The sequence below is a fragment of the Lotus japonicus genome, chromosome 1 (genome assembly GCF_012489685.1).
Source record: "Lotus japonicus ecotype B-129 chromosome 1, LjGifu_v1.2".
NCBI classification, from domain to species: domain Eukaryota; kingdom Viridiplantae; phylum Streptophyta; class Magnoliopsida; order Fabales; family Fabaceae; genus Lotus; species Lotus japonicus.
In genome coordinates this window covers 64609625-64621278 of record NC_080041.1, presented here as the reverse complement: position 1 = coordinate 64621278, position 11654 = coordinate 64609625, and the positions used below count along the sequence as shown (strand labels likewise).

At 33.0% G+C, this 11654-nt stretch overlaps 1 protein-coding gene across 1 annotated transcript; it reads left to right on the top strand.

Annotated features, from left to right (window-relative positions):
* The first annotated feature begins 6567 nt into the window (after positions 1 to 6567).
* On the top strand, positions 6568 to 10278 carry LOC130731970 (metal tolerance protein 4-like). Its single transcript, XM_057584123.1, has 6 exons — positions 6568 to 6894; positions 7383 to 7576; positions 8293 to 8491; positions 9042 to 9371; positions 9764 to 9894; positions 9987 to 10278. The coding sequence occupies exons 1-6, from the start codon at positions 6672 to 6674 to the stop codon at positions 10164 to 10166; spliced, it is 1257 nt and encodes a 418-aa protein (XP_057440106.1). The 5' UTR covers positions 6568 to 6671; the 3' UTR covers positions 10167 to 10278.
* Positions 10279 to 11654: the final 1376 nt, after the last annotated feature.

Genomic DNA, 11654 nt, shown 5'->3' with positions numbered 1-11654 from the left:
ATTTCTTGTAAACCCAAAACCTTTTACAAATACTTTGTAAAGTTCCTTAAGAGACCAAGTTTGGTCGGATCTTGAGAGGACTGTATCAAGTTTGGTTCTGTGTTTAGCTAGTCTTGAGAGGATCAATTGATCAGCTTCTTGAGAGTATACTAGTGAGAAAATCAGTGTACTGTTAGTCACTTTGAAGGTTGCAAGTGCAGTTGTAACATTCATTGATTTTAGTGAATTGCCTTCATTAGAAGAAGGAAGAAATCACCTTCATGGGTGGACTGGATTAACTTGAGCTTTTATCTCAAGTGAACCAGGATAAAATACTTGTGTGCTCTACTTCATATTCTTTAGCACCTAGTTCTTATCTTTAAGTTTGTCAAAACTTAAAAAGGGGAAAACTTTTGTTTAAAAACTCTATTCAAACCCCCCATTTCTAGTGTTTTTCGCACCTTCATCTATCTCCTGAGGAAGATCTAGTAGATTATCAATCAATGAATCTTCTAACAATTACATTTGCCTATAAAAAAATCAATCAATGTTAGTGAAAAAAATAGTGATTTTTCTTATCTCTTGTATGATCAAAGTCGTCTGGTCCTCAAATCTCTATGAAATTATCAACTCAAGCAATCAAAAAAAGAAGAAGAAAAAACATCAATAATTTTCAATCGATTTGAAAATGCTCAAATTCCAATTAGTTTCTAGGGTTCAAAATATTCCAAATAGTTTCTAGGGTTCAAAATATTCCAAACGAAACTATATCTTTTTATTGTTTTCTAATTACATTATATAAACCAAACACAGGGTGTTTCGAAATTGAGAAGAAGGAAGAAGAAGAAGAAGAAGAAGAAGAAGAAGAAGAAGAAGAAGAAGAAGAAGAAGAAGAAGAAGAAGAAGAAGAAGAAGAAGAAGAAGAAGAAGAAGAAGAAGAAGAAGAAGAAGAAGAAGAAGAAGAAGAAGAAGAAGAAGAAGAAGAAGAAGAAGAAGAAGAAGAAGAAGAAGAAGAAGAAGAAGAAGAAGAAGAAGAAGAAGAAGAAGAAGAAGAAGAAGAAGAAGAAGAAGAAGAAGAAGAAGAAGAAGAAGAAGAAGAAGAAGAAGAAGAAGAAGAAGAAGAAGAAGAAGAAGAAGAAGAAGAAGAAGAAGAAGAAGAAGAAGAAGAAGAAGAAGAAGAAGAAGAAGAAGAAGAAGAAGAAGAAGAAGAAGAAGAAGAAGAAGAAGAAGAAGAAGAAGAAGAAGAAGAAGAAGAAGAAGAAGAAGAAGAAGAAGAAGAAGAAGGAGGAGGAGGAGGGTTTTTGAGAGAGCAAAGGGACTTGATGGCTTGGTGGGTGCTTCGGTGGGACTTAGGGTAAACACGAGAGAAACTGAGAAAGAGAGTGATTGAGTGAGGTTTTTCACTTTTGTCCCTCACTAACTTATGTTTTTCATTTTTTCCCCATAGATGCAAATAGGTGCAAAACTTAATCTACTAATATAATTTAAAATTTTAAGAGGGTTCAAATATATATATATATATATATATATATATATATATATATAGGGTAAATGCAGTTTTTTTTCCAGGGGGTTCCCCTCAACATAAGCCAGGTCTGTCATTGTTAAGCATGATAGTATAAACTTATACAATACATTATGAACTTATCAATTGTTTGGTGCTCACATTGTATTGTATAAGCTTATACATCAATCACCTCTTATACATTAAAATGATGGATTATTTAATCCACCACATATATATATATATATATATATATATATATATATAGATGATGGATAAGACATGCATGATAAGAGTGTGATATATAAATTACTTGAACATAAATAATCAATCGCCACCACCACCCTCCATCACCACCGCCGCCGCCACCACTACCACCACCATTTTCACCACCACCAACACCATCCACCGCTGCCACTATCGTTGATACCGTCATCGTTATCGCCACAACTACCACCATCGTCGTCGCCACCACCATCATCCACCATCATTGCCACCACCACCCTCAACCACCACCACCCCTACCTCCACCACCACTACCTTCACCACTGCCACCATCGCAGGTACCACCGCCGCCGCCGCTACCTCCTTCCACAACACCGCCACCATCATCACCTTCGAATATCACCATTACCACCACCATTGTTATTGCCACCAAATCATACAATGTATGACCAAATGCTATATAATAATAAAATTTTATGAGGTGTTATCCTATCAGACTTTATACTATCAGGTCTTATATTATACAGCATACCAAACGGGCCCTTAAAGTGTGTATTGCTTCTATGTAATTTTAAATGAATTTAATGTAAGTGCACCGCAGTGTAAACTTTATTTACACAGTCACCCAATTGAATTCCGTCACATCAACAATATATTCTTGTTTTAATTAAAATTTAAGGTGAAAGTTATTATTTAACCTATGTGGCATGCTGTGATTAATTGTCAATGTAAAACTGTTTTACATTGATAGTGTATATCCATTAAACTCGACACTCATTTTAAATTTGAATTTATTTATAAATTTACTGATAATCTTTCATTATAAGTTAAGATTAAAAAATGATTTTTAAAATTTATGTTAATTTGAATATAAAAAATTTAAAGAATTTTTTTTCTATATCTATATTTTGGGGTGTTTATGTAATTAACTTTATAGTCTTGTACTCTGTTTGTGTTTTATATACCAAACACGTCTATAATTTTATTATTTTGTTCCCTACCATTCCATCTTGTTTCATTTTGCCCTGTTTTGTTCTAATTAGTTTCCAGACACTATAGATATTGTGAGAATATTTTTAGCTGTCATCGATATATAACATCATCAAATAGCTGAAAGGAAAATGGAAATGGAGAGTCAAAAACAGGGGAATTTTTTCTGATATGTCAAAAATTGTTCATATCTATTTTGGTTTCAGCGGTTTTGATGATGATTCAGGTGTGTTTTGTTGATACTGTCTTTTTTAGGGTTAATTTATGACTTAATGAAAGTTCTGGATTTTAAATTTCAAAATTTTCTCATGTGTAATTGTTTTAGGAAAAATAATTTAATCCAGGTCAGGTTCATTAAACTAGTCAGCGTGCCACATATGCACTCGCCTGTCACTTGGCAAGTTCTCTAGAGTTCCCTCCGCCAAGGACTAAAGGTAGACTTGCTGCAATCGTGATAATGAGAATCATAATATTTTGTGGCGAGGAACCAAACGTGAACGACCTTACAAAAACAAAGACCAATTTAATGATTAACCCATTATAGATATTAACAGTGTATTTTATTATGAGAAAAAGGATGATTCAGTGATAGTGTAAATTTTTTTTGCATCGTCAACCAATCAGATCTCAAGGATGTGCCATGTCAATTAATGAAATTAAATAAAAAGAGAGATTTTCTCACATCCTTAAAATCTAATTGGTTGACGGTGTAAAAAAACTTTACACCGTCGGTGCATAGAAATTAAACGGTCTATTTCCGTTTTAACTTTTATATCAAATTAAATTATTATATCTCATTCAATCTTTGATGAGATTTAATTTATAAACACTTTATTTCATGATCATTGCTGGTATTTGCAACCGCAATACTCTCACATGTTTGATCCCCACAATATTTGGAGATATTTTCTCTTTTTCTAGTGACTATCATCCGGTCACTAAAATTTTCCAAATCAATGTGTATCTTTTGTAATACAATTTGAAGCCTTGAAAAAGTAGCATAAACATATAGTTATATACTAGTAAAGATACACAAAGACATGCAACTAACACATTCCTATTATTGGAATGAAATAATGGTATGATTGATTGTCATTTATTTAATGCTAGTACTTTTTACCCGTGCGATGCACGGAAATACTCATTTATGTTTATTATATGTATTTTTATAAAATGTGTGTAATTAATTTTATATCAGCAATTATAAATTTGTAAGTTTTATTGGGTGATGGTTGTGTTTTTGTGTGTGTATGCGTTGTTTTAGTGTTGTTTGTCTTTATTTATGTAAATGTTACATTAGTTTTTTTTTATATATTAAAGTTTCATAATTTATTACAGAGAGGTGAAGTAACATATATGAACTTATCATTGGTGCTAGAAAATTATTTATTTGTTTTCAGTTGAAATCGTAACAATGTGAATGCAACTAAAACTAATAATTGGTCTGACTTAATTGTAGTTCAATATTCTCATGAAGGATGGGTCTATAGTTTCTATTTTTGTTCTCCGTCGTCGTTTGTAAAGAAAAATGTAAATTAATTACTACCTCGGGTCCTATTTATAAGCATGAAAGAAAAGAAAAATCTTGGTCTTTTTTATAAGAACCAAATGAAAGTTTGACCTATATTAGTTATTTTTTCCAATAATACTCTTATTAATTCAAACTTGTAAAATGTGTTTCATAATTATTCTCTCTCTTTCCCACTTTCCAACACTAATAACAAATTGTATTTTATTTTATTTCAAGGCAAATTTAATGCATTTTATCTAGTTTAACTACATTTCTTAAACTATGTGATTTTTTTTGCTTCTTATAAATAGGATCAAAGGTAGTATTATGTAAGTAATATTTTGATTAATTGGATTTAAATATTATAATTAAAGATGTAGAAAAATATACTTATCTAACATTGCAAAAGACTTCTTTGTAAACAACATTTGAAGTACTATAAAAATGGCTTTCCTTATAATATACCATATTCGGTTTTTAGTCCTTTTGAAATACTTTCCGTTTTTCATCCTCAACATATCAAATGCTCTGTTTTTAATCCTCGACGTCAAGCTTTTCATCCCATTTCATAGTGGGTTCTGAAATGGCAAGGTTTGTATAAGAGAGTGTTGATCTTGCCCTTGGTGATAGTTGTAATAGTTGCAATTAATTAGTTTATTCATCATGAAAAAATAATAGGACACATCGACACATAGTCATGGTTATGATAACAATCTTAAACTCTTCCTTAATAATGAACCACTTAATTCAATGGCATAGAACTCATTTCCACCACATGGGAATCATTGATTTCAAAAATTTATGTAATTTCTCTTTGGTCTTGGCCTTTATATCACCACAAATGACAACCATGAGAGTAATCTTTAGTTGCACAGTCAGCGCAAGAGTTTTTTTCTTTTCACAAGAGTTGAGTTTTAAACCCCTAACCACTTGCTTAAATGACGAAATGTTGAACCACTACGTCAGAAAACTTGGTTAGAAAATATATCTTATCAAAGTAATTATTTACTCAAAAGTTAAAACATATATTTGAGTTAAACATATTTGAAAAAAATATAAGCATAAAAATATTAGTTATATATTATGAATTAATATCATTTAAGAGCTATATATAAGTAAGAAAATTTAAAACCTAAAGATTAATTAATTCAAACTTCACCTCAAACTACCTAATGATGTCACAAAAATAAAGAATCCCGTGAGACAAACTTTTCCACTTCTATAAATTCCAATCACATTTGGTTACTATTGTATAGAAGATACAAAATAAAATTGGTACTTCATATTTTAAAAATAAAAAGCATAGAATTCAAAAAGGAGAAATCTTTGCAATTTGAGGGTAAAGTAGTAATTCAATAATACATTGCACTGCATTCAAAATTTGATTATGGTTATTTTGGTGGAAATACAAATTATTCTTCCAGATTCAATTACAACCATCAATTTTATAGCAATTTTATTGTGTTTTTCTCTTCAATATGTTTATTAGTAAATAATTAGTCAATACCACAGCTACATAATACTATAGGACATGCCTAATTAGTTTAGATTTATAGTATATATTAATTAATATTTAAAATTAAAGTTGGGTTTCGTCGTCTATGTAATTATTATATAAAAGATTTCACTTGAAATAATAATTTAAATAAAAAAGTTAAACCCCATTAAACCAACTATACCACTCTGACTATTACTCAAATGAGGACATGTGTTTTAGAAGCAAATATTATATCTGGAACAATAGCCGAAAAAAGGGCGTCATACAAAGATTAACATTAACCCCATCAGATCGGAGAATTTCTTTCAAATTTCAAAGGAAACAATTTCCTATAACACTCTCTTTTTCCATTACAATAAACAAAAGTCAAGGACCGTCTTTAAAAAAGGTGGGGTTATATTTGCCAAAATCGATATGCAACCATTCTCATAGTACTTCAAATGTAGTTTACAAAGAAGTATTTCGCAATGTCATATGAAGGAGATATTTTTACAAAAAAAATTGCAATTTTACATCCATCCTTAGCACATACACGTTACTTCAACTCCCTGTAATAAACTATTAAAGCTTTTCAAAAAAAAAACTCCTTGTAATAAACTATTAAATACATTTAAAAATAAAATTAATCCAGCATTTATAACAACAAGTACAAAATATAAAAACAAAATAACAACTCAAAAAAATGAAAATTTAAGAATTCGTAGCCTAAAATAAATTTATATCTTTTAATCAACAAAATATATCTCTAAAAAAAGATAGATTTAACAAAAAAAATTACACAAAAGCTAAAAATAAATATCCCCGTGCATCGCCCGGGTAAAAAGTACTAGTAGTGTATATTTTGGGATTAAGCACCTATATTAGTATCTGTTTGGTAATAGTCATCTCACTCTCACTCACAAACAAGATTAACTCTGATTGAAAAAAAATTGACTACTCTCTGTTTTTTGCTACTGTTTGTAACGATGAATGCCTTGATGAACGAGAATTCTGGTCCGAATCCAACAGAGCCGCTGCTGTTCGAGAATGGCGGTGGCAGCACCACCGAAATTGTCGACGACGGTCAGAGAGACGAAGTCAGTCCCCAGAGCACACACAGAGCCGCCTTCTTTGGCTTGCTTCCTCATAAAGTCCGTTCTTGTATAGTAACTGATGGGCCTCCCTTCGACGTCACTGCCTTAAGCGAAGGTATGTATGTATGTTTTTTTTTTTTTTTTTTTTGATGAGATGGTCTTATCTAAGACGGATCCAGAAAATTAATGTTGTTGTGAGGGCATTATATAGCTGTAAATTTGTAATAAAAAAAAATTAACATATATAATTAGAAATATATAATTAGAAGTGATGATATTTTTTACTAAATGAAACATAAGTACTGAAGTAATTTTTTAGTAAATGAGTTATTAAAAACCACGTACTTTTACTACTCAAGTGAGGACATTTGGTAATGTGAGACATAAGTGAGAGCATTTTACAATGTAGGACTCAAGTGAGTGCATTTTTTTACAAAAAAGTCATTTAAAATCACATACTTTTACTACTTAAATTTTTTTCTAATGATTTATTTAAAATCAAGTGAGGGCATTTCCCCTCATGCTTCCTAACATAGATCCGTCATTCTTACCACTTGAACGTAACTATTTATGTTTCGTGTGTGTTAATTAATTTATTTATAGGAGAGAAAGAGTATTATGAAAGACAATTCGCTACTCTCAAATCACTTGAGGAAGTGGATGCCATGGTGGAACCTAAACTTGGCAGCAGCATTGTTCAGGAGGAGGAGGAGGAGGAGGAGGATGAAGAACAGGCTCACCAAGAAAGAGCCATGAAGATTTCTAACTACGCAAATCTTGTTCTCTTGTTATTAAAGGTAAGTTCTTCTTCCTCTCAACTGTATGTCTCAAAACAGAGCTTACCCTCCTTCCTCCTTTCTTTCCTTCCCCCTCCCCTTTGTGAGACTTTCTTGAACAATATGTTTTCTTTCATTCATTGATCATTCGTCTCAGTTTGTTTATTCAGAAATTACTAAAGTTTCTTAGTTTGGCGGCTTCTAACATGTTTGAATAAAGTTATCTTTCTTCATAGTGACACCTAAAAGCTACTCTTTTAAGTTTTTCTTTGGAAATAATTTTAACTTTACAAGTTTGAATTTTTTCTTTAAAAATTGATTTTAACTGCAAATCCAATTTGGGTGATGTTGAAAAATAGTTTCTAAATTGACATAATCAATTGTGAGAATTTACAATTGGATTTTTCAACATTACCCTACCGAAATCGTTTTTCTTATAAATATATCTAAATATTATAAATTAATTCACTTCCAAATGTATCAAAAATCAATTATAACAAGAGTGGTCCAAACACTGTGTCACCTATGAGATGAATTATGATAAGATTCGTTTGAAACTAGTCACTACTGAGAATCAATTTGGACAATATTTTTATTCTTTTATTATTATACTTGCTGATAGATAGGCTCAGTTGAATGACTTTCTGAATTTTGGGGCTTTTCATTTGAAATATATGTTCAAGTGACTCTGTACTTTTTGTGCAATAACTATACATATAAATCCATATTGTGTCTAGATTTATGCCACAGTAAGGAGTGGTTCAATGGCCATTGGAGCATCAACTCTGGATTCTTTGCTTGATCTCATGGCTGGTGGCATACTTTGGTTCGCTCACGTGTCAATGAAGAACATCGATATCTACAAGTACCCCATTGGAAAGCTTAGGGTGCAGCCAGTGGGCATACTTGTCTTTGCCGCTATCATGGCAACACTTGGTTCGTCGAACTCACTTTAACTATTCCTATTCCCGGTGCATCAAAGCTCCCGCAGTGCATGGGATCAATATTGAAAAGAATTTGTAAAATGAGTTGTAGGCTTTCTAATAAAGTTTGAATAAAGCATACAGATTTTGGTTATAGCTGTTGACATGTTATTTTCAGAATTTCTAAAATGTGCGACATACAAGAAATCTTTAGGCTAAGTTAGGTGCATAAGTTTCTTTTATTTGTTTGATCATATATCAGAAGATTCTATTATACCAAAGAATGTTATACCTTACATAGATTACTTGGCTTTTGCCTCAGAAAATTGACAGCAGAGAGCATTTAGTCATATTAGCCTGAATTAGAGAACTAGAACTTGATTTTACTAATCAAAGTGCTGGATTAAAAACAATGAACTTCAGCTTATTGATGTCTACGTTCAAATTATGTACATTTTGGTATACCTTATAGTTTTCAGGAACTTGTTTTCTTAGAAATCATCAAAATTATATACATTGACATTCAGAAGATTCCATAATACATAGAATCTATTTTTCTACAGGCTTTCAGGTGTTAATCACAGCCTTACAACAACTAATAGAGGACAAGCCGAGTGAAAAGATGTCTGCAGAGGAATTAATATGGCTGTGCTCTGTCATGATATTCGCGACGGCGGTGAAGCTTATTCTCTGGCTTTACTGTAGAAGCTCAGAGAACAAGATTGTTCGTGCCTATGCAGATGATCACCACTTTGATGTTATAACAAATGTGGTTGCATTAGTCGCGGCTGTTCTTGGCAATAAGTTTTTCTGGTGGGTTGACCCGGCAGGAGCTATTCTGCTTGCGCTATATACGATTTCAAATTGGTCTCGCACTGTAATGGAAAATGCAGGTAAATCGTTATCATCATAAGCTTGATTAGCACATTAGCAATATCTAGTTCCTAGTGTTTCTGTTGGGAAATCAGATGATAAATCAGTTTTCTTCCAGGAAGCACAACCCATATTAGTCCTAAAGTGTAGATTTCTTTGACCTCTTAGAGGGTAATCATTTCTACCATTGATTTAAAGTCAAAATCAATTCCGGGGAGAAATTTTAATGAGTAGATTCTGAGAAAAAATAAACTGATTCAAACATGCTATTACTTTCACGGCTTCCACTTGATCTCTTAACTTCTTTAAGTACTAATGTCAGTCAAAGGCAAAAGAAGTTTTCAAAATTATTTGCTGTTTGTAAACAAATTTGTGTTTCAGTTCTGATTCTTAGACTACTTTCTATGTCCAGTTTCACTAGTAGGACAATCTGCATCTCCTGAAGTTTTGCAGAAGTTGACATATCTCGCTCAAAGTCACCCTAGCATCAAGCGTGTAGACACTGTCCGCGCATACACATTTGGGGTTCTATATTTTGTGGAGGTACCTTGTTCACCAAAATACAAACTTGTTTTTTTTTTCTGTAATACCAAACTACAAATCTATATAAAACAATCTCTTGTTTTTTGGAGCAGGTTGACATTGAACTGCCAGAAAATTTACCCTTGAAAATAGCGCATACCATTGGAGAGACTATGCAGATTAAGATTGAAAAGCTTCCGGAGGTTGAGCGTGCATTTGCTCATCTAGACTTTGAGTGTGATCACAAACCAGAGCACTCAGTTCTCAGAAAACTGCCCAACAATCAGCCCTAAGCACATTTTGAAGCTCCATGCTGTGACGCCCAAACTTGTGATGAAAACCTCTTTTTTTTATTTATGAAAATGTAAGACTTAATATTTCTCAAAGTTACAACTTTAGTAAGAACCTTCATGAATCATTACATGTACATTTAGGAAACAAATCTAAAATGATGCATGCTCCTGAGTAAAAATATGCAGAAGCGTTAAAAAGGATGGAGTGTTTTTTTGTTATTTTTCATTGACCACTTAAGAAAATACATTTAGATGAACAAATGAATTAAAAATATACAGCAATTACATTTTCCTCTTGTAACCAAAAAATATATATACAGCAATTACAAAACAATGAATTAAAAGCATTTCTTAATTAAAGGAGAATAGAAAATATTCTGATCAAGTTACTGACCCTTGCATTGTGCCATGAACCAAGGAATTCCTTTCCTTATTAGCTGCTGCAATACCAGAATTTATTTCCTTGTTTTCTGCTATCATATCAGTTCCACAATGTGCATTTGTTGCAGATATTCTTTCCATATTAGTCTCACAATTAACATCATTCAAGGGACTTGATTTGGGGTCCTTATCATGCCCCCTCAAGCTGGCGGGTGGACTGGAATGCACCCCCAGCTTGCTGCGAAATTGGACAAAAGCATCCTTAGGTAGTGGTTTAGTGAACACATCTACTAGCTGGTCCGATGAAGAAGTATAGTGAGTAACAAGAGCTCCCATGACTACTTTTTCACGAACAAAATGATAGTCAAGCTCAATATGTTTGGTACGAGCATGAAACACTGGGTTAACTGTCATGTGAAGAGCACTAATATTATCACAAAATAATTGTGGAGTGCGAGGGAGAGAAACACCAATGTCATGAAGGAGATAAGTAAGCCAAGTCAATTCTGCAGTAGTGTGAGCCATGGAGCGATACTCAGCTTCAGTGCTTGAGCGAGCAACAGTGGGTTGCTTTTTAGAAGACCTTGAGATGCAATTGGCACCAAAAAAGACACAATAACCTGTTGTGCTTCGTCTAGTGTCTGGGAAGCCAGCCCAATCGGCATCACTAAAACCATACAAGGAAGATGGAGCGTTGAAAAGGTAACAAAGTCCCCAATTTTGTGTGCCCTTAAGATAGCGCAAGATGCGCATAACGGCCTTCAAATCTGTCATAGTTGGGTTGCTGTACCGTTGACAGGCGCGGTTGACAGCATGAGTGATATCTGGACGAGAGAAAGTCAAATGTTGAAGGGCACCCACAATAGTTCGAAATTCAGAAGCATCAGTAGTGATTTCATCATCAGAAGAAGACTTTTCCTTGAAAACTTGTGGCGTGGCAATGGCACTACTAGATAACATTTTTGTTTTGGATAGCAAATCATTGGTATACTTATGTTGACTTAGGAAGAGACCACCCTTAAAGCTAATTATCTCTACACCCAAGAAGTAGTGCAAAGGTCCACGGCCTTTGATGGCAAACTCATGAGCAAGACGCTGTATAAGTGT